This window comes from Hemicordylus capensis, chromosome 17 (genome assembly GCF_027244095.1).
Source record: "Hemicordylus capensis ecotype Gifberg chromosome 17, rHemCap1.1.pri, whole genome shotgun sequence".
NCBI lineage: Eukaryota > Metazoa > Chordata > Lepidosauria > Squamata > Cordylidae > Hemicordylus > Hemicordylus capensis.
Window position 1 is genome coordinate 15,739,726 of NC_069673.1, and position 26,296 is coordinate 15,766,021.

The window sequence follows — 26,296 nt, forward strand, 5'->3', positions numbered from 1 at the left end:
CACAAGCCGCGGTGGATCCTTCTCCCTGCGCGCATATCTTAATTGGCCCGTTGTTGTAGCGCTGAATGCAGGAGCTAGGTGTCTAATCACTGGCGCTTGCCAAGGGGGAGAACGAAACCCCTTTCCTGCGAGCATCAGCGTTCCAAGCCCCAGAAGAGGGGCCAGGTGAAGCCGCCTTTCGGAAACAGAATACACTGGGACCGCTCCGTTTTCCTTGATGTAAGTGCCAGCACTTTGACTTGCGTTCACTTTATTTATTACACAAATAAGACATGTACAAAGCACAACAGGAAAAGGAGGTAACAAAACAGACGTCGGCTTTACCAAAAAAAAAAAAAGTGCTTTACATTCTCCCCACCCCACCCCCGGCCCGTTATCCCCCCCCCCGCCCCCTCTTTTTAAATAAATATCGGTCTTGACAGCCTGCTCTTCAGAAGGGCATTTCTCGCCATTGTAGCCAAGACACGCACCCTTGCGACGTGCTACGAACAAAACAATCAGCGCTTTTTCAAGACAAACTGGGCTAAAGTGTCCACAGCTGGCATTGCTTCGCCAGGCCCGGCTGCACCGACCACTCGCCGGTGCCTCTGCCGTCTGGAGCCCAGACTGCACACCCCAGTCCCAAATGGTCCCCGTCCTGGAGCGCGGCGCTAAGCTGAGTGTCACAGGGAGGAGGAGGGGAGATGGCTTCCAAAGCCCCATCAAGCCCCTGCAGCCAGTATAAACGATGCAGATCACATTTGCATGATTCCTTTGGGGCCAGGGATGATGCCTGTCTCCAAAGCCTCACGCCTCGCCAGCCACCACAAGTCCTCCTTCATCCCTTCTCCACTCTCTGAGGTTTCACAAGATTTCACAATTACTTTCCGAGTCTTCAGGGCTAGAAACTTGAGCTTCTAAACATCAAAACAGATGTTCTCTAGATGCCAAGTTCTGTGACCGATACCTGGTTTTGCCTTTGCACAGGGATGTGTCCAGGCCAGCCTAGGCTATTCTTTGCTGGTGTCACTCAGGACCTTAGAACTGGGGCGTTAGCCAAGCCTTTGAGGGTTTAATGCCGTAGGGTTTGGGGGTGAGGGTGGGCAATCTATGACAATGTAGGAACTAGGTTTCAGATTGCTCAGTGTGTTGGCTGCCAGGAGACTTTTGAGATGGATTTTAGCCCAAAATGGTGGGGGCTGGAGGATTCTAAAAAATTCTACATTCCAAAGTTCTGGAGCCAGAGGAGAAGGGCCATAGCTCACTGCACATGCAGAAGGGCCCCGGTTCAGTCCCCGGCAGTATCTCCAGGCAGGGCTGGGAAAGAACCAGGGAGGGCCACTGAGCTGGGGGGCAGACTCCTGGGTGCCAGAAGGGTCCCAGTGTGTACCCCACAGACCCCACACTGCGAGGGCAGGGGCTTCCCCCTTCCAGCCACAGGGCGTTCTCCGTCAGAGCGGAGTGCATGGAGAAGCCCCTGCTTGTGTGGAGCTCCAGACATCCCCTTCGGCATCACTGCGTGCCCATCAGAAGAACTCGCTGGGTCAGGGGAGAGCCTCCTGTTTGCGGCGGGGGGGCAGGGCGGGGGCAGAAGAACCTGTCTGGCAATTACTGGACAGGCAAAGTCACCGTGAAGAGCGCCTTTGTCCAGAGTAAACTGTACCCAGACGGAAGATGACCTGAGAGAAGGTTTGGTTAGATGCCATCCATCATTGTGAAAGACGCTGGCTAACCAAGTGGCTGGGCCAAAGAGGCGAGAAGAGGTTTTGCGTTCTGGTTGGGGCAGCCGTGAGTTTTCCAGAGACATCATATAGCTAATGATGAATTGTTTCCAGGGCTGCAGAGCTGCTTGGCCAAGCCCAGATTCTCAAGTTGAAACAACCGACGACGACGGAGGGTCCTGGCCGTTTCCTGACATTCATGCAGGGAAAACAGCCTGAGGCTTCCTGCAGGGCTGACGGAGGTTCCCGTCCTCCGTGTGCGGGAGATTTATCTGTGGCCTGCAACTGTCTGCCCTGCCCTGGCCCCCTTCTCACCTCTGGGCTGCTCGATTAATTGGCCCGCACACACGGTGGCTTTATGTCCGTCCCCTCCCCGCCCGCCCTCCCACCCCCTGGGACAACGAGCTTCAGTAAGGACACGGAGGATTCAGAGCTGGGGGAATGGTACACGGGTGAGTTTTAAAAACAAAACAATGAACTCTGCCCTGATACGGACCCGGCTTCCTCTCGTGGCTGCTTTTACTGTTAACAACCCTCCGAGAGAATAGGAGAAGCAGTCCCCGCTCTCCCGATATCCTGCCCAGTCTGGCCCACAGTGCATGCTGGGCCTGTGATGAAGGCAGCAGTCCTCTGCACACAGGCCAGAAAGCCAGCTCTGTTTGGCTCAGGGGGACTTCTGAGTAAGCATGATTGGGAGTGCCTAGCAGGTCTACTTCCTACAGCGCCCGTTCTGTTACCAACCGTGGCTGCTGCACACAAGTGGAATCACAGTTTCCCAGTTTTCACATTGTGGTTTAAAACAGAGGTTCCTGACTTTGGGTCCCCAGATGTACATGGGCTACAACTCCTATCATCCCCAGCCACAACAGCCTTTGGCTGGGGATGATGGGAGTTGTAGTCCAACAACATCTGGGGCCCAGGTTGGGAAACCCTGCTTTGAAGACACAGGAGAAAGGCTTCCCAATACACAACCCAAAGAAAAAAGACTCCCTGTTCTCTAGAAACTCGCAGCAGGAGATCTGAAATCTCCTAGATCTGAAGAGCTCCTAGATCTGAAATCCAGTTTTGCCAACCATCTTTACAGTAGTGAAACAAAACCAAAATCCCAGGCACCTGGTCACCCCGGCTCCTATAAGTTCCATGCTGGCACCAAAGATTCTAAATATTTCCTCGACTCTGTGCAGGGGCTGGAAATCTGGCTCTGGCTCCTAGGAATTAGAAAGATCTCCTCTCTCTCTCTCTCTCGTGCTGGTCAGTTGGGTTGGAAGTGTACATGATGGTTTGCTCTAGAATGGATTCTTCCAAGTTTGGTTTTCAGAACTGCAGAGTGCAGCATAACCTGCCCTCCCCAAAGCCCTGCCTTTTGGGAGAGCAGACGGACAATTTCCCCGAGAGACAGTCAAGATACCCTGGGGGTTGATGAGCTCTTGAATGACACCAGGCCAGCGTCCCTACTGTTGACTTTTGCACGGTCTCCAAGCAAGCTGGTGGCTTCTGGCTTTCCATCTGAAGGCTGAGCAGGTGGATCAGAAGACTGAATTCCGGCACTCAGCACGGCAGGACAAGTCCTTTAGTCTCCGTTTCTCTCCTCGGTGTGGTTAACTGGTAGCTGACAGAGCTCCTCTGCTGGGCCTCCAACGCTCCCCTTCCCCAAGTCCCTGGAGCAGCAGCCGCACCAACAGTTGGTCTCTTCCACCCAACAGAGCACTGCCCAGGAGTCTCCACCGGCCGGACGGCCCACAAGAAAGAAGAGCTGACACATACCGCCTGATGCAGAGGCTGGCAGAGGTGCCAGGCTGGTCGAGACCACCGAGATGCCCAACTGGGGAAAAAGGGCCAAGGGCGCCGTGGGGGCGGGGGGTCTTGCCTCTCGGCAGCCCCGGTCTCTCGCAGGTCGCACGGCGGAGGACCAGCAGCATCCCAGGGAGAGCGCCCGCCATCAGTACTGGAACAGGATGACCTGTGGGAAGCAGCGCAGAAAGGTGGGACTCGGGGGCTTGGAGAGAGGACCCACCCCGCCCCTCCTCCCCTTGGCGAGACCAGGGCCCTCCTCCCTGTGGCTGCCGCTTGCTTGGGGAGCGGCAAAGGTCCCCGGGGCAGGCCGGTGTTCAAGCAAGGGCCTCCTGAGGCCATCCCAATCTGCCGGGAGTCCGACCTTTGGTCCTTCTGGCCCAGCTTGGTCTGCACGGATCGGCAGAGAGATCTCCCCCCACCCTGCTGCCCTCTAACTTGAGAGGCCAGAGGCGGAGCCTTGGGCCTTCCCTGTGCCAGGTCTTGCACGGAGTGATATGGGCCCTCCCCACGGGGCCCACTGCCGAGCCTCTGCTCCCCCCTGAGCTGGCCGCCACCCAGTCCCGGCTGCCACGTTGCTTTCGGACTCCGGCGCGTGCGCAGCCTCCGTGCCCAGCCAGTGTGCAAGAGAGCCCCCGAGAGACGCAGGGCAGCCGTGCAGCTGGCCCAGCCCGCAGCCCTGTCATGGGGTGTCCCTCCCCCCTTACCTCCGCAAACGGAAGCCCCCCAAGTTGCAGTTCTCCGTGGGGCCCCCTGCCCGCCCCCCAGACAGCGGTCAGGAATCCAGTCCAGGGATTGGGCTCCTAGCCCGTGTCGCGACCGGAAGCCCCGAGTCCAACTCTCCCCCCGGGCCAGGGGCCTTTACCTTCTCGGCCCTGCTCGACAGGGGTCCTTCCAGGTCGGCTTTGAGGTGCACCGGTGGGGCGGCATAGGGGAGCCGGCAGTGCATGGGCCCACACTGTACCTGACCTGTGGGCGAGAAGAAGGTGGCAGCTGCGGGCCAGGAGGAGTCGGCCAGCGCCAGCGCCAGGCTCCTCAGAGCTGTGGCCCACTCTGCCCCTGTGGCTTACCCCAGAAGGGGGCAGGAGTGGGACTTGGCAGGGGAGCCACCCCACCGTGTGCGGGAAACACACACGAGGCAAGAGCCCCTAGGGAAGGAGGAGGCGAGCTTTGCCATGGGCTGGCTGGCCGGCTTGCAGAAGAGTCGGCCTCGATAAAGAGCAGGGGTCCTGCCCCAAATAGGGTCACCGCTCACGCCGCAGATGTCGTCTTCCCTTGGTACACAAGGAAGCTGCTGTCCACCGAGTCAGACCCATGGTCCATCTAGCTCAGGATTGTCTACACTGGCTGGCAGCTGCTCTCTGAGGTTGCAGACAGAGAAGGGTCTTCCCCAGCCTTATCTGGAGATGCGGCCAGCGAGCGAACCCGGGACCCGCTGCCACTGGGCTATGGACCCTCAGCCCCGTCCACAGAAAGCACACACCCTTTTCAGAAGACCTCAGGGCCATCAGGGCCTGCATGTGGCTTGCTACAGAGGTCAGCCAGATACCTCTGAGAAGCCACAAGCAGGGCAGGAAGGAAACTGGCCTCTCCCTGTTGTTATGTCCCCTCGGCAGCAGATTTCCAGAGATAGATTGCTTCTGAACGTGGAGGTTCACAATAATCATCATGGCACATAGCTGTGGGCAGCCATGTCCTCCTCTATGAATGTGCCGCCTCCTCCCCTCTCAAAGCCCTCTCAGCCAGCGGCCCACCACCACTTCCATGTGGCAAGGAGTTCCATCGTTTAATGCTCTGCTTTGACAGGGCCTTCTGTTTCTTTACCCGAGTCTTCCCTCCGCAGCTTCCATCCTAATACGGTTATTATCTCCATAATGCAGACGGGGCAGGGGGTGGGTTAGAACAGGGAGCGAGGTGAAGCGAGAGCCGTTTGCCCTAGACCACCCTGCCTGCCCACAGAGAGCCGAGCTCCAAGCCTGCTGCGCCCGGCGGCTTCTCACCCCCTGCCTCCCGTCGCCCTGGGCCACGCTCCCCCCGCGCACGCCCAACACTTACTTTCTATGTAGCTGTGGAGCGTCACCATCCTGGCCCTCTCGGGGCTGCCGAAGGGAGAATAGTGGATGTCGTCAGGGAGCGCCGAGGGGATCCGGGCCTGGGAGGCCCCGGACGAGGGCACCGCATGTGGCGGAGTGTGCTTTTTATGCCGCGCTCTGCAGTTCTGAAACCAAACCTGGAAGGCAAGAACAGCCCCAGCCGTTTTGAGAAGGGGACCACAGTCGGAAGCGGGGCGGAGAAACGGGTCCTTGAGCATCCATCCTGCAAGAGCCGGGAACCAAATCTCTTTGTAGATGGTGAGCCCTTTGGGGATAGGGAACCCGCACTCGGAGAGTTTTTTGTTGAAAAGCGGTATATTATAAACCGTCGCAGCAGCAGCAGCACACCTATGAAGCTGTAAGCCTGCATTTTAAAGCCGGAACTGCCTTGAACTCATCGGCAGCGTGTAGATAAGTGATGGGCTAGAAGCTGTCCAGAACGCAGAAGTAACGCGGCTTTTGACTAAGCCACAAAGAAGAGAAGACTCTATTAGCTGGACAGGTCAGGGATGGCAGAGCAATCGGGAGTTAAACCTTAACAGGGTGGGGGAAACACAGGCGTTTCAACGGCGGCGTGATGGTGTCATTGCAGCCAGCCTGGCCTTTCACTCCTCTCCCAGGAGCTACGCTGTTGGGCAGCATTCTGTGACTGTCCCCTCCAGAGATGGAATGTTCATGAACCTCCCACAGCTCAAACACACAAAAATAAAAAACACGGAACTGAGCTCCGCCTTGCTCCCTGCTGTGAACTTCCCAAGGCATCTCTCTGGGCAAGGTCAAGGACCATGGTGAAAGGCAAAGTGGTTCATTGGTTTAATCCAGCATCAGCTGTTTGGCTAACAGGGTGGCACTCGGGGCCTTACCTGAATGACTCTCCTACTCAGCCCCGTCATGTCTGCCAGCTTCTGGAGGGTCTGTGCATCCGGGTTGTTATCCTGAGCAAACTGAGCCTGCATGACCTAAAAGGAGGAGATGCAGTGTCATCCGGGCACCCTGCCAGCCTCCTCCTCCTCCTCTTCCTCCTCCTCCTCCTGCCCACCACCTCTCCAGGGGGAGACCGGCCGCACCCACCCGGGCTCTCTACCTGCAGCTGCTCGGCGGTGAAAGACGTCCGGGCCCTTTTGGCTGGCTTCGGCTGGCTGTCTTGCTCAGACGGGACCGCCCCTTCCAAGGTGATGCCGTTGCCTGCAAGAGGAGAGAGGATGAAGCTCACCAGCCAGGCCTCTGCAGGACACATGAGAGAAAGTCTGAGCCACTCTCCCAGCCTGAGCTGACTCATGGGGACCAGTTTCTCGGCTGGCCTGTTTGCATGGAGCTCCTAACAAACAGAAAATGGGAGAGGTGGATTGAAGCTAATGAGGTCCTCACTGCACCCACAGTGCAGCAGAGGTTACTTTTCAGATGCCAGGACCGGTCAAGGTTCCCTCGGCATTTCCCTCCTGCCTTCAAGTTCTCGTGCTACCAGTTTTAGGAACGTGCCCTTTCCTCGGCATCTCTAGATCCCACATTGCCAGAAATCAAGGTGGGTCCAGCTCCCACTCCTTCTGCAAGACCCAGAAGTCCCCACGTCTCAGAGAGCCAACTCATGAGCCTTAACTGTGGGTAAAGACCGAGGATATTAGACCATCCCGTTCCTTCCCCTGCCTGCCCCCAGCTCGTCCGATTTTTGGGCGTTGCCTCCTAGCATTTCCCCCATCCGCAGCTAAAACAGCTTTAATGAGGAAAACAGAAGACGTAGGGGGAAGGATATTATAACACCCTGGACTCGCCCAGCTGATCCCACCCACTATCACTTGGTTAGTGAAAGACTGGTCTAGCTTGTCATCGGATCACTTGCCAGGATCCAGGGTCAGTGAGAACACAGCACACCCACAGCCCAGGGCCTGTGCCACAGAACATAGCCAGCTCCTTCAAGATCCAGAGGCCCCAGGCTCCCCAACCCTCTCCCTTGCCCTCCCAACATCTCCCAGTCCCTCGTAAACTCTGTCGGATTCCCCCCACCCACCCAGCCAGACTGACCTTTCAGTTCCCTCACAGAAGCTGAACTGTTGGTCAGCATTCCACAGCTGCTGCCTCCACGCACGGGATATTCATGAACATTCTACCGTGGCAGCAAAATGCAAAGGCAGCAACCCAGCCTACGGGCAAGGGGCTCACAGACAGCGGCCACTTTCGATAGCTACTCACTGGCCCAGGCACCTTCCGCAAGACCACCACACTGAGCATCCGTTAGACCTCACAAGCCAGGCAGCCGGTGTCAGGGGCTGCGGGGGTTCAAGTCCGGGCCTCCTGGTGGGGGAGAGCTCCAGCAGCTGTGGGAACCCAGCAGTGGCAGAGCTCAGGCGTTCCTCGCCCTCCGAGATGTGCGGATGGAAAGCAAGATTTGGGGTGTGATGATCTTGGACCAAGTTGAAGGGATTTCTAAAGAGGCATTTGACTCGTTACTGCAGGATGATTAATGGGATTCAGCCCTCAGCAACATCTGTTTATTTTCCCTTCTCCAGCAAACCCTCACAGTGCGCAGGCAAAACCGCTTTGTAATTCCCGGAGGAAACGCGCACGCTGCCTGGAAGGGCTGGCTTTCCCTCCGCGTTCCCTCCCCGGAGCTGGCAGGAAAGGGCTCTCGGTCCCGCCTGGCTGCCACCTGCCCTCTGCCCACTGCCTGCCCTCCACCCTGACATCTCGGGTTTGGCATCCTGAGCCGCAGGAAAGGCAGAAGGGGGCACAGCGGGGCCTGCCCTTCACAGAGACGCAGGCAGCTCCAGCACGAGGGTGGGACAGGCTGAGCCATCCGCCGTGGGGACGGCCTTCTGCGGCAGCAGGACAGGGGTTACTCCAAGCCTTCCTTCTCTGTAGAGAGAGCGCACTCATCACACCCTCCATCTCATGCAAGAGACGCCAAATGCCCGAACAGCGGTTGTGTCCGTGAGGGCTTCTTTGGAACAGAGGCAGCTGCCTTCGACTGAGTCAGACCCTTGGCCCATCTAGCTCAGTACTGCCTGCACAGACTGGCAGTGGCTTCTCCACAGTTGCAGGCAGGAGTCTCTCCCAGCCCTACCTGGAGATGCTGCCAAGGAGGGAACTTGGGACCTTCTGCATGCAAGCATGCAGAGGCCCTTCCCAGAGCAGCCCCATTATGCCCTATGGGGAAGATCTTACGGTGCTCACATGTGGTCCCCCATCCAAATGCAAACCAGGGCAGACCCTGCTTAGCCAAGGGGGCCATTCCTGCTTGCTGCCACCAGACCAGCTCTCCTCCTCTCCTCTTTGGAGCCTCTGGGGAGGTCGAGCCCCTGCTTGGCACGCAGGAGCTCCCAGCTTCCACTCCGGCTAGCTCCAGTGCTCAGCCGCTCAGCCAACTGGGAACCGGAGCAGGAGTCAAGCTGCGGACCAGAGCTGACACCCTGAGAACCCTGAGTTCAAGTCCTACCTCTGCCTCAAGCCCCTCAGCCCTGCCTGCAAGATGGGACCCCTTCCTGCAGGCACTCGTCCTCTTCACCAAGGTCTGCTTTGCCTTGCAGCCTATCAAGAGATCCTGGGGGCAACCAGCTCTGTGGAGCTCCATTCATCTCCCTGTGGGAAGCTTGGACAGGCGTCATTTTTGCGGCCAGCTAGAAACGTAGGGTGATCACAACAGGGCATTCCCGAGCACGGGTCCAGTGCACCCCTCTCCCCCCCTCTCTGGATCCTCTCTGTTACCAATATATTCATTGCTTCAGAAGTGTCCAGATACTGCCCTCCCAGCTCCCTCCCGCCCAACTCAAATAGCTGGTTCTGAGCAAAGTGGTAGACAGAAGAGGTCTTCCTTGACAAGGCATGATGGAAGAGCCACCCAGCCCACCGATTCTGCTTCACCCCCCAAGTCAGTCTCACCATCCAAGCTGTGGAATGGACACAAAGAGGAGCAGGTGAGCCCGGGGGAAGGACCCAAGGCTCCAGACAACCAGTTAAGCTACACCTTAGAGAAGAACGTGAACTGCCACAGGATCATGAAGCTGGTCTGGATGTAAGAAGAGGCCCTGCTGGGTTTGACCCCAAAAGGCTCACCTTATCCAGGGTCTTGTTTCTCACAAGATACCTCTGGGAAGCCCTCAAGCAGAGCCAGAAGGCAGGAGCCTTCCCCTGTTATGCATGCCCCTGGCATTTGCAATTAAGGTAGACTGCCTCTGTCAGTGGAGGTTCCCATTTTAGCTGCCGTGTCTATTGCTCATTGATAGTCCTGTCTTCCTCTATGAACTGCCACTGTCTTTCCTTTGAAGCCTGAAAATAGGGACAGTTGTTGATAACATAAGAATATTAGAAGATACCCACTACATCAGACTCAAGGTCCACTTTGTCTATCACCTGGTTTCCAACAGTGGACAGTTAGACATTTCTGGGAAACTCACAAGCAGTCCAAAGTGCTTCTTGTTTGCTTTCCAGCAACTCTGATTCCTAGTACTAGGTACGCTACCCGGGAACATGGTGGTCCTGTCTGTCTGTCTAAAGTACATTTATATACTGCCCCATACAAAAAAGTCCCTGGGCAGTTCACATAACACTAAACCTTGGTGTTAGATTACTGTCTAACTCGGTCTGGTATAGGCTGGGTTCAGACATAACACCAAACCTCAATTTGTGCCAGCGAAATGATGATAGTCATCATCAGCGTCGCCATCCAGACGTGGGCAGACCGATCCTCCATGGATTTGCATCACTCTCTCCTATACCTCGCGGGATAGCAGGACTGGAAGGAACACAGTCCCAGCCCCAGCGCCACCACCCTCACCTCTGAAAATCTCTGGGTGGAAGGAGAAGAGATGGGGAATCCACAGCCCATGGAAGGCCAACGTGGGCCCCCTGAGACACCAGCTGTGCACCTTCCAAGGAGCCGTGGATCTTGCATCCCTCCCCAGGACAAAACGTGCGACAGAGATGGCATGCACCTTCTCACAACCGCCCCACGCTTGCCTCCGCTGTTTTCAGAACTGTTTGCCCGAAGCAGAAGAGCTGGAGGAACACCCCTCTCGCCGTGGCTCTGCTTCTCGGCCTGCGAGGTCGCTCGCTCAGGTTCCCCTTCCACAGAGGGGAGGCCCGAGGCCAAGGGAGATCCTGGCTCACTCAGGCAAGGCCACCCAGCCAGTTTCCGCAGCCAAGAACGCATCTGAACCCGGGTCCAAGTTCAACTCTCTAACGAGCCGCCAGACCACACTGGCCCGGGTGCGCCACAAATGAGCGGCTCAGACGCGCGGCCCTTCTCCAGCCCTTTCTGGCATCTTGTTTTGATTTTGTTTTCATCTCCTCGCCTAAACCTTGTAAACAGAAACACTGATTATTTTCGTTTTGAGGTCCCCCCCACTCCCCACCACCGCTCCACTTCTTCTCCAAAATCGTTTCCATCTGCTGCATAGGACAGCCTGCCACATGCCCCCTCTCACATTTGCTCAGGAAAAAAGAAGGGGGAGGGAATCAGACAATTCCTTAACACTTGGGCAAACTTTTATCTCTTGGGAACCACCAGGCATGCATTGATTCAGAGGAGGAGGGAAGCACCAAGGCCAGAGAAGGCCACGTGACAGCCAGCTTGAGCTCTGTCCTCGCCTCCTCTTCCAGCAGCTCCTGAAAAGTGGGGAGACCAGAAAATCCACAGCCCATGGAAAGAAAACGTGGGCACCCCAAAGCAGGAGCTGCACGTCCTCCTCCCAGCAGGTCACAGCTCCAGTGTCCCAGCACAGACATTTTCAGAACAACCCGAATGTGCTGCAGACTGGAAGTGACTGAATGAATTTAGGTTCAACTTAGCCATGAACACACAGGAAAGCCCCGAGGAAGCCAGAAGCCGGCAGACTCCGTGTCCCCCCTGCAGTCAAAGACCCATGAGCCATGGGTGCCCAGGACCTGGCGTGGGAGGCGTTGGCTGCCTGCCAGACCTCCTCCTAGGCACAGCCTCTACGGCTACCCAATCCAGCATGCATATCAGTTGCCCAGAAAGTCCAACAGAGACACACGTTTGATTTCAAGAGAGGAGGCCTTCTCCAAAAACTAGGGGCTTCACTAGAAGGAAGTGGAAAGGGGAACCAAGAGGGGGAGACCGTGAAGGTGATTGAAAGTGGCAAGAAGAGCTCAGATCACCCTCAGAAAAGCTGGCCACAAGCTCAAGAGGCTGCCAGCCTGGTTCATTAGCAGAGTCAAGGAAGCGATCAAAGGCAAAGCGGCTCCCATTCCGATGTGGAGGTCCTGCCCTGATGAGGAGGATAAAAGGGAGCACAAATCCTGGCAAAGCAAAAGCAGGTTGACCGGAAGGCAGTTCCTGAGAAACCTCACAGCCCTCGGAAAGCCAACGCAGGCACCCCAAGACACCAGCTGTGCGTATCTATGCCCAGTGGCCACAGAGCCTGTGAAGCAGCACAGTGCCTGGGATCTGGGAGCCGATGGCTAAACACATTCAGGCAAGGCTTGTGTCTTTAAAGCATCGCAGACAGGAGAGTTGCCAAAGGGGCAGCTGGACCTTTCGATGAGAAAGGTGTGGAAAGATGACTGAAAGTGGGAGAGGGAGATTACAGAGAAGTGGAACCCGTTATTTGAACGTCTTTGTGGCTGAAGATGTGGGAGAGATACCCACGTGTGATGCCTGGAGCACTGAGGCAAGGAGGAGGTCTGAGGAACTACGTCAAACAGGGGTGACAAGGGAGGAAAGTGGGCCACGCCTGGATGAAGTCATCGTTCCGTGTGGAAGGGATGGAGCCGCCTGTGTGGCCTCTCCCAAGAACCCCAGCGAGCTCTGAGACAAGGTCAGTTACAGTTTCCATCTCACACTGACCCTGGAGCTGCATGGAGGCCGATCTGGAGATGGGGAAGGACCAAAGTCCCTCCTGGCTGTTCCGAAGATCGCTTCTCAGAAGCAGCCAGTTCTGTTGCTAATCACTGCCCTTTACCAAACAGGTCACCCTCCACTCTGCATCCTGCTCTCTGATCAGAAAAAAAATATTCGCAGATGTAGCCTTCCTCATTTAGCCACCCTACATTCAAGCAGAGGCTCCAACTTAAATCTTGCATGGGATATGGCACTGCCCAGTTTCTCCCCAAGTTCAGGCCACCCTCAATTCTAGAGAGAAAAGGGATTTAGGCTGGCTGGCATCTGTAGCTTACTTTGGTATTTGGCAGGCGCAAAATATCTTAAGCTTCCAGCTATCAACCACTGTCCAACAAATACCATCAACTGTCACATGCTGTCAAATACGAAAGAGCGAAGCCACGTATCAGAACCAGATGTTAAAGACCGAGAGACCATCTTTGGTGAACGCCTGGCAAAGACAACGTCTGGATATCTGACATCTCGATTTGTGTGTAGCTTTGTTGAGCAACTAGCGCATCTCAGCTCCATCTCGCCCTCCTCTCCGAGTTCTGTGCCAACGCTGGGCAACCCAGTCACGGATCAAGGGGTCCCCCACGACCAGCCCACCTACTCCCAGGGAGGGCAAGCCCATCTATGGAAGCCCCCCCACACACACACACGTACCGTTCTCCGCCGCCCGCTTGAGGTTCTCAATCATGGTGTCATAGTGAATCCGACACAGGACTTTCTCCTCCACGAGCCCGAACTCCTCTCCGGTCGACAGCTGCCTTTTGCAGGAGAAGCAGGCAAAGCAAGCCAGGTGGTAAGCATTCCCACGGGCCCGCCTGACCCAGTCGCTGGCGTAGATCTGCCTCCCACAGCGAGCACATTTTGTCCCAAACCGGCTGCGAGGAAGAGGGCACAGAGAGAAAGAGGCCATCAGCACATCGGGCACCAGACAGGCACGCCACTCACGTACTCTGGGCAAGCCAGCTGAAGCTCCCCCGGATAAGGCAGAAGCCCTCCTGGTCAGGAGAAGAACCACTAGGTTGGTGTTGCAAGGAAGCAGATGGAGGCCGGTCATGAGGAGGCATTTCCCAGCCGCAAGAGCCGTCCAGCAGCAGCGGGGCAGCCTGCCTTGCGTAGTGGACGGCCACCGGGCAGAGTTGCCACTGCCAATTGCGACTCTGAGCAGCCGGCTGGGCTGGAAGACCCCCCCCCCCGGCCCCTTCCAGGCCTGAAATGCTGTGGATGGCTGATGCAGGGACAGGATCCCAGCATTACGTTCTGGACAAGGCTTGCATGATCCTTGAAGGGCCTGTCTTGCAGCCCACGGGTGCCCCGGGCGCCCAGGTGGCCCCTGTGGCCAGAATGGGTGCAGCTGGCAGGGTGGCCTCGTGCTGTGCCTGCTGCACCCCTCCTGCAGCAAGGGTTCCAGTCACCCATGGAGACTCCTGCAGAATGCCTCCGGCAGGCGAGCAGCAGCACCAACAAACCAGTGGCCCAAGAGAGAGAGGGCTGGCACACCTCCTAAAGGGAGCCCCTCTGGCCATGTCAGTAGGCACAGCTGGGGGCCCCAAGACATGGCCGTGCTGCAGGTGCCAACCAGTTTCAGTGGCAGGGCTCCCTACCCACCCACCCCCCCGAACCTGGGGGATGGTCATTCTGCCAGCCACACCAGCTGCTCCCTCGAGGCAGGCTCTGCACCAGATGGGGTGGGCCATCCTGTGGGTGGGCATTTGGACTCGGGTGCCCTTTGGCCCTCTACCATCCTTGCACAAGCAGCACTGCAGGCCAGACTGGAGCACTTGGCACCTTCTGGACAAAACTCCCCTTCACGTGAGGAGTTCGAGCTGGATTCAAGGCAAGCGAGAACGCGGGGAATGAGCTCCTTGGCGGTTCTCTGTGAACGACGACGAGCTGCTGTTGGCAGCCCCGCCCCTCTCTGGCAGCCCAGACTCCCTTGCGCCCAGCGCAGGGATCCAAGAAGGGGACCCCACTCCAAACCCGCCATCGGCATCCAGACACCTTGAGCTGGCCCCACAGATCACTCACCGAGTTCGTGCCGATCCTGTCATCGCATCCTGTCATCGCACATCCCTGTTAAGGGGTGCTGATCAAACTACTGGGGCAGAATCCTGTTTTTTAAAAATGCTAGGGAATGTGTCTGAGCAGAGCTGATGCCATTCGGGGGGGAGAAGGGCAAGTCTAGTGAGCCATGTCTGTGCTAATGCCTTGCATATGGGGACTGCAGCGGGCCTACCAGGCCACACGCTGTCCCCTGCTCACTGCGCCAAGAGGCACCTTTTTAAAGAGGGGATTCTTTTTCTTGAGCAGGGGGAGAGCAACTGGCCCTATCCAACCCCAGCACAGCATCCCTCCAGGGTATAACTTGTGTTGCTTTTTCGATTGTGAGCCCTCTAGGGACAGGGATGTTTTGATTTCTATATAAACCACTTTGGGAACTTTCATTGAAAAATGGTGTATACATATTCATCGCATGCATATTCACAAACAAAAGAGCCACATTAATTAATTTTTTGTCCTGGGAACAGATTCGGAAAAGCGCAGGTCCCTCAACACAGAATTCCTAGTCTCAAGCATTATCAGGGTCAGAGAATGGCTAGGAGTTCAACTGGCCACACGTTCTTTTGCTCTCTCTGCCTCCCCTTCTTATACCACTTTTCAGTCAAAGGTCTGCAGAGCGCTTTACATAGAGGAGAGAGAAGACGACAGTCTCACGTCAGGCCTTTCCTGCCCCATTCCTAGCTAGGGCTGCAAATCCTTGTTGATTTCACTGGTAGATTAATCAACCCAAGCTTAAATTGAGAGGGCCGGTTCTAATTAAAGAGGGTGGATATTTATTCATCGTTGCTTAATATTTTTCCCGTTTGCTATTTTTCCTACTCAGCCTTTAAAAATAGCCTTCCCTTCCAAAAATGAACAGCAGGTTTTGCTTAGTACACTAAATTTGTATTTTATGTTATAATTGTTATAATTGTATTCCTATAGAGTTATTGCTTACCCCATTTGGACAGAGAGGCTTATAACTCTGAAGAAAAGTTTGAGTCGATTAGAACTCCCCTTTGAGCCACAAAACCAAGCCAGCCTGCCTCACGGGGCAACAGTAAACGCACAGCCAACTTAATGTCATGAAACATAATGTCATATGTTTTGTGGATTAATGAACTGATTAAGGCTGCATACATTTGCATACAAATAAAACACAAGAAAAGGCCATATTCTTTAGGGGGTTAGATGATGCATCTAGGGGTCACAGCAGGTGCCATCTCAAAAGAGGCATTCTCTCTTAAGGAGGAATAATACCTCTCCTAAGATGGCACCAGCCACTCGTGGCACTGCATGATTATGCATTTCTGCACCATAGAGGTTGCCATCTTAAGAAGCTTCCCTTCTGTGTGTGCAGGAAAAGGGAATGCCTCTCCTGAGATGGCTTCATCCACCTAATGGTACTGCATGATGAGCCATGGGTTACCATACTATGCATCAGCTTAAAAGGCATTCCGTTCCATGTGAGAGACATGTGGGAATGCCTCTCCTAAGATGGCACCAGCCAGCACTTCCTGGCTTGGTTATCATAGATGCATCTAGGCAGGATTGGCCCATCACTGCAGGCGCCACCTTAGAAGAGGCATCCCTGCCTCTGTGAGAGAAAATGAAGGATGCTTCCTCTGAGGCAGAGCCTACTGCACTGCATTTTTTGTCAACTGGCATGTTAATACTCCCCCCCCCTTTATATATATAAACTCTTTGGCGGCAAGGGAGATGATGTCATGTCTGAAAGGACAGATCCTGCAAGGTGCCACCAGAGTGGAAAGCCTCACCCTCCAGCACTGAAAGGGCATCTTCTACCTTACCCTGACACCTGGACAGAGAAGCTGCAGGACCTGGGAGTCAGGAATCAAAGAGCAGATTCAAGGGCTGCTGTGCCTGCACTCAGCTCTGGCCTGGTTTTTTAGAATCCCTTGAACCCTGATTTCCCACCCCACCCCCTCTGTTTCTGGATGTCTTTCGTGGGGCCCCCTCCCTCCTGCTTGAAGTTTGCGGGATCAGGAGAAGATGGTTAGCCAGGGAGGGCGGTTACTGCTGCAGGTTCGCTTGTTCTGCATTCTGATATTAAACCCACCACCCCCACCCCCCAAATTCAATAAATTAAGCTCTGCTCTCTTATTACTCTGGTCACCTTTTCAGTTGGTCAAATGCTGGTGTTTTCTTTTTCGTTTATGCCCACCCCATCAATCAGCTAAATAGTAAAGCCTTACTTTTTCGCTGGGGTTTGTTTTTGGTGGGGGGGGGGAGCTGGTTTCTTCCCCCTCCCAACATCCTTCGCAACAGCCCTCCTCGAGAGGTGGCTATGCTTACTCTGCAGGCAGGGCAGTCTGGAGACTACGGTTCAAACGCCTCGCCTCTCTCAGATCAGATCCACTTGGAGCCATTTCACTCATGATAAGACCATCTACGCCGCTCCCCCCTGCCTGTTTTCCACACCGGCCATTCACACGCAACATGCCGACAGTGGCCAGAAGGCCGTTTCCATTTTCCAGTGTGGCTCCCTGCTTCTTTCTGTGCCTCAGTTACACATTTCACACAAAATTAACTATTGCCCTCTGATTATGGCATAAACCAGTCCCCTCGCCCGGGTCTGAGCCAAATGTGGTTTGTGTCTAAAGCAAGCAGGTAGCTCACCTTCCAGGCTTAAACCAGGAAAGGATTTCCCTGCCAGCCAAGAGAACAAGAATCCTAGAACACAGTCATAGAATGTTTGAGCTGGAAGGGAGCTCAGAGGTCATCTAATCCAGCCCTCTGATCATTGCAGGAATCTGCCACAGCATCCCTCACAGGTGCCTGTCCAGCCTCTGTTTGAAAACCTCCATCAGCTTAAAACAGTGCTGACCGTTGCATCCATGCATCCTTTTAACCTGCAGCCTCCACAATACTGATGGGACTTGAACTTGTTTGCTTTCTAAGCCATCTTGGCTCTGGTGTGCTGCTTTGGGAGTGAATAACCCTTATTCCTAACCATGAAAAGGCAAAAGTTAATGCTGCCCTCCCCATCTAACAAATCAGGGTAGCGCTTGGCAAATATGTTACCAATTGCCTTTCACTTGATAATAGTTCTCTTCTTCCTTCAGTATTCTTTTAAAAATTAAGGTTTTGGCAATATACACATTGAGGTATGCGCATACTTACCTGGAAGTAAGCCCCACTGGACACAGAGGGCCTCACTTCAAATCAATGTGTTTTAGGGGTGCACTGCATATCTATTTAAAGCCAGATGATCAAATCATTTGCAGAAAAATATCTGATTGGCTGATAGCCTCCGTGCAACACACACACACACAATGCAGAGAACCAGAAACAAGGTGTCAGGCTTTTTAGGAATCAGCTCCACCCCACCTGAAAGATGGCTCAGAATTTCTAGGTACAACAGCAACAAGCTCTAGGGAACTCTTAAATCTTTCCCCAGTGCTCTCCATTACAGAGCAATAATGCTGCTTTTAGATTATGCTTTGACTATCAGTCGGAAAGCCCCATAAAAATAAAGGGGACTTAATTGTCATCTAACGCATCCCAACTGCCGCAGCCCATATACTTTGCCCCATACTGCCGAGAATTCGCTGGCTTGCTTTGTTCTTACAAAGAGAACCGAAAGCCTTTCTCACTCCCACACAAGCCACTGTTCTCGCTGAGTGAACCAAACGGTCCACATTTGGTCCAGCTTGTCCTGTAGCATTTTTATGTCACCAGTGAGATGATATTAAAAGGTCCACTATACACTATTTATTACTTGAACATTTGTTTTAATTTTATTTATTTTACCAGACCCTGGGAAAACCTGGAGAGACGGGAACAAATTAATGCCCCAGCAACCCTACAGAGCTCTGAGATGGCGAGAGGAACTGTTTGTGGAGGCGTGTGTGGGGTGAGTGGTGGGCCATTCAGACAGTAAACTTCTAACACTGAAGAGATGGGCCTGAGACATTTTATTTCAGCATCTCCCGGGAGCTCTGCTGAATTTCCAGCCTCCCTTCTCCCTTTTAGATGGGTATCCTAAGAGATCTCTCTCTGTGCCTAACCAGTATTGTTTTCAAATTATCTGCGGGAGGAAAGGGTGGATACTGTGCCATCTCTCTGGCTTCCAACGGCCAAAGCAGAGGGGATGAAGGAAAGGAGACTCAGATGATGTGGAGGCAATGAAGGTGGTGGGTGGGGGTGGGGAAATATACCCGTTTGGAATTAGGACTGGACAGAAAAGATGCGGGAGTTGGGATGGGTGGGTAGAGAGGAGGACACAGTGATAAGGTGGGAGCTGGATACGTTGTAAGTGAGAAAAATGAGAAAAGTGAGTGAGGAGAATGTCCAACTATTAAGAAAGAAGCTACCCTTTAAACCAGTTTGGAAGAATTGCTTGGCCAGCGATCTGTGGAGTGTGGAAAGGAATGCAGACATGGGGTGAGGATTGAGTAACCTGTCAAGAGAACCTTTTGGTTTTCTCTCCCCCCCCCCCCGCTTTTAAATCAGCTGCTGAAGTGTTAGAGTTGTGCATTCTGTTTGTGTGCAAGAATTTAAATTTGTCAAATGCTTGGATGGGTGGATGGACTTAATTGCACAGGAACAAGGGGAGCTGCCATATACAGAGTCAGCCCCTTGGTCCTGCTAGCTCAGGACTGCCTGCAGAGGAGAGACTGACCATTGCAGACAAGTAGCCACCTCTTGAAAGGAGTAGCCAAAGACCCTCTTCTCCACCCACAGTCCAAGGCTTCCACAGACCTCCAAACTGTCAAAGAACTCTACCTGCGTTTAAAGGACCCCGGAGGTCTGATGAAACCGGAGAGAAGCACACCGCAAATAAGCCACAGTTCTTTGCATCGCGCCGGGAAGAAGTGTCTGTCTGTGAGGCACCCCGCCAAGGAGGCGATGCTAGGCATCTGTCCGCCAAAGCCAGTCCCGCCACCGAGCGCGGGGAGGCAGCCGCTTCGGCCACTTGGTGTGGGGTGTGTCGGGGGAAGAGAGCCACTCGGTCGTGCTAATGGAGGCGAAGCAACAGAGGGCTGTGTGCACATGATTGCCCTAAATCCGGTCGCGGGGCAAGAGCCTGCGTGGGTGCGCTTCCCCGCTGGATGATCTCCTTTAGCGGATTCTTCCGGGCCGGCAGGTGTCTCTCTGGGGGGCGATCCAGGGACTGCTTCCAAGAGGCCCCCAAGCCGGCGCGGGCGGGGCGGGGGCTAGCCTGCCCTGGTTGGGGGACGTTACTTTGAACCCCGAAAGCAGGGGCGGCCGCAAAAGCAGCCGCTGGCGCGGGCAGGCTTGAGTGGAAGGGGCCATCCTGCGTCTCGGTGCTCAGGATCAGGGCAGGCGCTCCTCGGTGCGCCGCCTCCGGTGCTGCCCGAATGCCCCGAGTCCTAGCGCGGCTCCAAGGGTGGTTCCCGCCGGCAGCGGCTGCTTCGGGCGTCTGGGCTCCGGGGGGGCCGCGCCGCGCCACTCCCGTTCCCCCGCCGGTCCTCCTCCTGAGCCCGGCCGGAGAGAGCTTTGGAACGGTGGTGCCAACGCAACCGAGAGCCGCTCCGGATTCCTCGCTGCAGCATGTTCTCTCGAGGGGGCTCTGCTGCTGAACGGGCTACGGAGGCCGCTTGGGCAGTCTTCGGCGGCACCCCTCCCCCTTTAAACTAGCGCTTCCAGACCCCGCGCGAGGAGGAGGGTGTCCAGATTCTGGAGTGAGGAGGTTTGGGGTCCCCATCCTTGGCGCAGCCCCTGGGGAGACTCCTGGAACTAGGCTCGCCGCTTCGCCGTTGCCGCCTGGAGGCCAGGATGCGGGCGGGAGCGACTGGCCAGCTCCAGCTCCTTCCAGAGCAGCAGGCGGCCAGCCTCCACCCACAGAGGGGCAGCGAGGGCCCTTTGGCCCTCAACACTGCGCGAGTTTGGGGTGGTGATCGTCGTCAGAAGGGACTCGCCGGCCAACGAGAGAGGGGCCCTCTTCTTTCGCCCCTGCGGCCGGTCTCCTCTCGTGACCCGGGACATTTGGGAGGCCAGGGGAGCTCCTGCATCGTTCTTCTCCCGGGCCCGATCCGCGAGAGGCGCACGGTGCCCGGAGGTCTTTTCAGCCACCGGGACTCGTTTCCTTCCAGGACCCGTCAAGGACTCCCCACTCGCCAGCTATTTTTAATTAAGCTAAAATGTGTGGTGGACTTGTTCGTTCGTTCGTTCGTTCAATTAATTAATTTACTAATTACGACGGTAATAAATATGATGATGGTGATATTATTATTATTATTATTATTATTATTATTAATTAATTAATACCCCCTGAATAGAAGCCGAACTGACAACGACTTTCCGCGTGGAGAGTCGGGTTCGGCACACGCCTCCCTTCTAAACTGGGATAAAATGCAGCCAGAGATGAACACCTTTAACTATTTTTAAAATTATTTTTTTTTAAAGTTCATTAAAATACTGCTAGTTCGAGCGAGCCAAAAAACCAGCCCCAAACAAAAAATCGGTGCGAGGAATGCGGAGGAGATTCCGGCCGGTGCCCTTTCGTTCCCTTTCTGCCGAAGATGCCCGCGCGGCGCGCGGTTTCTCTGGCTTTGTCCACCGCCGAGGGAGGATTTCGCCCCGGCGTGCCAGCCAAATTCCTCCCGGGGCATTCGGGACTCCGACTTGGGAGTAAGCAGGGCTGCCTTCCCCGAGCGGGGCCCCGATCCCCGCCGGCTTCCCCGCATTGCCAGGCGCTGGGAAGGGGGGCGTACGTGGTGGCTCCCAAACCGCCCCCCGACAACAAAAAAGAACCCCCAGAGTGGACAAGGCGAGTGTTTTCGGCTGCCAAGACGCCAGCTCTCCTCCGCTCCTTGAGGAGATGAGCCAGCCGCCTCCCGCTTGGTTTACTCAGAAGCCAGCCCTGCGGCGGCCAACGAAGCTCAGGGCCAGGTGGGCGTGGGACCAGGACGGCAGCCCCAATCCGGATGGAGGAGACTGGGGGCAGGCAGGGACCTGTCCGCGGGGGAAAGAGCCAGAGCGCAGCGGCAAACACGCCGGGGTAAGTGGGTAGTAGTCACTGTCTACACGGAGGGATGGCTCGCTCGCCCCGAATCTCCGACTGAAAGGAGCTCAGAGAAGCCCGGCGAGGAGAGGGGCCGCTTCCCATCCTCCGAGGTGCCTCACGCCCTGCCGGACGCAGCCCGTTTACACGGGCGCCCGCCTCACCCCAGCCGCCCCTTCCAACGAAATCCGTTTTCCGGCCCGTACAAGAAGGGGCTCACCCCGAGCAACGGGTCGGGCCTGATCCGGAGAGCCAGCGTGTGACTTGGCTGCAGCCCCGCCGCAATCCCGCTCGCCCCCGAGGGCTCCCCGGATAATTCGCATCCGCCTTATTTCTCCCTCCAGATCTGGGCAAGGCAGCCCGCCTTCTGGCCCCTGGCTCCCTCCCCACCCTCTGGGACTTCTACTCCCGCACCCTCCACGCCCCCATCCCAGGACACGCGACCCCCAACACACTGGGCCTCTGCCCCCCGCCAAGAAAGGGGTGCTTCGGGCTGCAATCCCCTTTAGGAGAAGGCAAGAAGCGGGTCCCCTCCTCGCCCGCTGCCCGCCCTCTCCCTGCTGGACTCGGACTCTGCTGCGACCCTCCCACAGCAGCCGGGCGCTCGGCTGGAGGGAAAGACCCTCGGTGGGATCCGGAGTCTGCAGCTCCGAGGAGCTGCTGCCCAGCCCGCGCCGCTGTCGAGTCGCACCCACCCCCGGCGGGAACCGTTGCCCCCGAGGGACACTTTGGCGGCAGGCTCCAACCCAGCCCGGAGCAGCGCGCTTCCCTGCTTCCCTTCCAAACCGAATTCATCTGCGCGCAATCCGCGGCTGCCCTAGCGCCTTTTTAGACTGGCCAGGAATGCCGGCTGGGGTCGGCCCGCCAGAGAGGAGGTTTCTCTCCCTGCTAGCCTCTCACTGATAGTCTATATTTAGAACGCCCGTAAGACTTTGTTGTTGTCCTTGTTATTTATTATTATGGTTATTATTCCGTATTAATCGGCCAGGATTAAATACCACCAAGCTGTGCCACTGGGTGCCTAGATGGCGGGATTATTCTCAGCCTCCCCTCCCCCCCACTACTTCTTCACCATCAAATGGGCACGTAAAGACATCTTGCCCTAGATCTGCTTCAGATCTTGTTCCCACGAGCAATCCCATGCCCTGTGTAGGCAGCAGTTAGTTCGGAGCCAGAAGTGCGCAGCACACGCAAATACAACCCCCAAAACGCACTTTCTTTCCAATCTCCCGAAGTCACTCAATAGTTTTACTTCTCCGGAAACCGCTAAGTATAGACCCCTCGCCGCGTGAAGACGACTTGAAGCCAGGCGGAGTCAGCCCTCCTGGGGGTTCAGCCGACCTTTCAGGACGACAAGCCGCTCCAGGCGAAGGGCAGGCGCCGCAAGCTGGAGTGGCCCTTCCCTCGGGCCGTCGAGCCCAGGCACAACGGCCAAGCCCATCCCCGCGGCCTCGGGGCTCCTACCTGAAATAGTCCATCTTGCAAAAGATCTCCTGGTTCTTCACGTAGCAGCTGTTTTGCTGGCGGAGGGAGGTCCGGCAGACGGAGCATTCCAGGCAGCGGACATGCCAGGTAAGGTTGTTCACCTGCCGGGAGAGAGAAGCGGCCAGGTAAGGGCTGGGAGGACGCAGGCTGCGCGGCCGCCGGGCCCCCTTCCTGCCAGCCGGCCAGCCTGCCTGCCCCCAACAACACCCCCAGCCCTTCCAGCTCACCTTACCTTGAGCAGGTACCGGTCCAGGATCTCCAGGCCGCAGCTGGAGCAGACGTTCTTGGTCCCCGACGACTGCAGGGAGGAGGAGGCCGAGGAGGGAGGCGAGCAGACAGACGGCGTGGATGGGGTGCTGGCGCCCGAGCGCGCCTCCTCCTTCTCCAGGGCGCCCGGGAGCGCCTGTCCGTCGGCCTGGGCCTGCCGAGAAGCAGAAAGAGCGCGCAGCAGCAGGCGTTAGTCCGACGCCGGCGGGATGGGGCTGCCCCAGAAGAAGCCCCCCCCCGCCCAAGGCGGGGAGGGGGAGGCTGGACCCTGCCCCGCGGGCGGCTGCCTTCCTCTGCCCCCGCCCCGTCGCCTGCAAGCCCGCCGCCGCCGCTGCCGCGTCCTCCCCGTCTAAGGCTTACCATGCGCCAAGGCGAACGCCGGCACCCGGGCTTCTGCTGCTGGGGCCGCGCTGGGCTCTGGCCGCCGCAAGACGCGCGCAGGCAGCGGCAGCAGGCGCCCTATCCGCAGCGGCGGCGGCGGTGGCGGGGCTCCATGCCGTCTCTCCCCCCCACACCCTATATAAGCCTCGGCCAGACAATGCAGCCCAACTTTGGAGTGGCCATAGAGACGGCGTCGATCAAAAATGAAAGAGGAGGAGGAGGAAGCGCCGGAGGGGCTGGTTAATGGCGCAATTTGCGGGGGGGGCGAGAGGGGGGGGGCTCGGAAAAGCGGCTCTCGAGGCGATCGCTGCGCTCCCGGTCGGGACTCGCTTCGCCAACGCGTGGAGCGGCGGCTGCGGCGGCTTCTCCTTCCTCCTCCTCCTTCGACGTCGCCGCCCCGAAGCACCTGCAATTAGCAGCGCCCGGCCCGAAGAGGCTCCGCCTGTCAATCACCCGCCGTCGGCGCGGCCGCAGCTTCTCGTCCTCCCCTCTTTCTCCCCCACAATCCCTTCTCCTCCCTCTGTTTCCCCCCAGCAGACCAAGGAACCACATAACGCGCCCCTCAGCAAAAGAGGGAGGGGACAATCTCTCCGTTCCCCACGAACTCCTAGGAATTAGAAGCGTCCCCTTCCTCCCCAACCCCAACCAAGGACTCCGCTCGTCTCCAGCACATTCTCCCACAACAGCAAAAGGAGGAGGAATCTCTCTCAAAAAGAAAACACCCCTTGGAAATATTAAAGGCTCTTCTTCTATGCACCCACCCCCCGCATGCAAAAGGGGGGATCTGTTTAAACTCCACCAGCCCCAGAAACTTAACGTCAAAGAAGCCGGCATCTTCCTTCCTGAGGACAAGAAGCTAGAAATGCCTCCCCCCACCCCTCCCTCCGTCAAGGACAAGGGCGGGGGGCCGCCCCCCCCCAGGCTGCTTGTAATTCGACAGAAGGGAGGGGCCTTTCCCCCACCCCTCCCCACTAAAAGAGAATGGGGCACGTGGAGACCCCCACCCCCGGCTCTCATCTGGGGCCGCCGCCAGCCTTCTCCGCCCCTCCCTCGACAGCCAAGAAGAGTTTGCTTCGCGCGTCCCCCCTCCCGCACCAGCCTTCAGCGTCTCCGTCCGCCCCCGCCCCTCCTCGACCACCACCAGGCCTCACCTTGGTCCGCCGCAGCGGCTTGCCCGCGGCCGGGGGCGCGGAGGGCTCATTCTTCCAGAACATGGACGGGCAGAGGGGAGCGCCCCTCGCCGCAGCGGCCGCCCAGACGTGACTCACCACCCGAGAGGCGGCGGCTGCTGCTGGAGAGAGCTTCCCCCCTTTTCTTTTCTGCCTGGGACGCCCGCCCGCCCGCCGCCCCCAGTTCCTCCTTCCTTCCTTCGCTCCTGCTAGACGGGGCGGAGAAGCCGGCAGAGCTGCCGGGAAGGAGGGACGAGGGCGCACGGCCCGGCGGGCGCTTAGAGACTCCCAGGAAACGAGGAAGCCGGAGACAGCACCTCTGAGGGTATGCAGAGTGCCTCCCACCCCCAGGCAGAGGCATATCTCCTTCGAAAAGAACCCAGGCAGGTGCTTGAAGAGAAGGGCCACCTGGCTGGCACCACCTTGTAGGGTGAGACCACCGTTGTGCCAAGTTAACTTCTGGGAAGCCAGGCCCTTGGACTCCGTCTAGCTCAGCAAGGTCCACTCTGGCTGGCAGCAGCTCTGCCGGGACTCACTTCCCCATCACTGGCTTCTTTCCTCTAGAGCCGAAGCTGGGGCCTCAGCACCGCTCCGCCCTGGCCCACGGGCATAATCTATGCACAGCCTGCCTTCCTCAGACCCAGGCACGCGGTCCACAAAGCCACCTGGCATTGCCTGCACTGACTGGCAGCAGCAGCAGCTCTCCAAAGGTTCAGGCAGGAGTCTTTCCCAGCCCTACCTGGAGGTGCCACATTCCGTCTTTTCAGTGCCAAAACATTTTACACATCTACTTGCTTACTTGACACAGGCACATGGCCAGCGGCATGAGATCTAATTCACAATCATGCCCCTCCCTGCCATGAAAGCTTTGCCCTCCCTACCGAATCCTGCAATGGCACCTCCCATGCTGACCCTTCACTGGCAACACCTCCTTCAGCAGTCCCACCAGACAGCACCCAGCCAGAGTCTCCCTCTGCACCCTTCAGGACTAGAAACTTGGTTTTGCGTGGAAAGAGCCGACATCTCTTGCATGCTGAAACCCGAGCCCAGGGCCACACTCCATGCAGGCACAGTGTCTGGATGCCGCCCGGCCCTGAGATTTTTGGCACCCTTGGCCAAGTTTGATTTGGGCACACAGGCCCCAGCAGAGTCCCGAGCGGGAGAGATCAGGATAGGAGCAGAACTCTTAATGCTTCAGAGAGGAAGAGATGTTGCTGTTCATTGGGAAATCCAGGCGGAGAGAGCATTTCTCTTCCTGAGAGGGGATGCGGCTCACGAGGAGACCAGCTGTTTCTTGGGGGCTGAGGTGCAAGGAGCAAAGAAGGGGCCGCAGACCAGGCAGGCTCTTGGGAGAGCAGCGCATACGTACGCTGGCATGATTCGTTTCTTTACTTATCGCTCGGTTTATTTCCTGCCTTTCATTGAAATCATCTCAAAGCGGTTTACAATATCATGAGAACATCATTCAAATGCAGATACTATAAATATAAAAACAAGATCTCTATTACAGTCTTTAACAACCCGTTTAAAAACAAGAC

General features: G+C 56.6%; 2 protein-coding genes across 4 annotated transcripts in view; one reads left to right on the plus strand and one right to left on the minus strand.

Moving 5' to 3' along the window:
* MORN5 (MORN repeat containing 5) overlaps window positions 1-18,384 on the plus strand; it is a 32,085-nt gene extending 13,701 nt beyond the window's left edge. For both annotated transcript variants that reach the window (XR_008312777.1, XR_008312778.1), the window contains exon 6: window positions 18,243-18,384. The gene's annotated coding sequence lies outside the window, so the exon portion shown is untranslated. The remainder of the gene's footprint in view (window positions 1-18,242) is intronic.
* LHX6 (LIM homeobox 6) lies at window positions 396-24,842 on the minus strand. 2 transcript variants are annotated; one of them, XM_053282218.1, is made up of 9 exons: window positions 24,741-24,842; window positions 23,174-23,362; window positions 22,921-23,042; window positions 13,083-13,303; window positions 6,669-6,769; window positions 6,448-6,543; window positions 5,547-5,721; window positions 4,357-4,460; window positions 396-3,660 (listed from the first exon to the last, which is right to left on the minus strand). In XM_053282218.1, exons 1-9 carry the CDS (start codon window positions 24,801-24,803, stop codon window positions 3,640-3,642), a joined length of 1,092 nt encoding a protein of 363 aa, XP_053138193.1. In that variant the 5' UTR covers window positions 24,804-24,842; the 3' UTR covers window positions 396-3,639. The 2 variants fall into 2 exon arrangements, with proteins under 2 accessions (XP_053138193.1, XP_053138194.1); XM_053282219.1 differs by lacking the exon at window positions 24,741-24,842 and adding an exon at window positions 23,569-24,391.
* Between the last annotated feature and the right edge of the window lie 1,454 nt (window positions 24,843-26,296).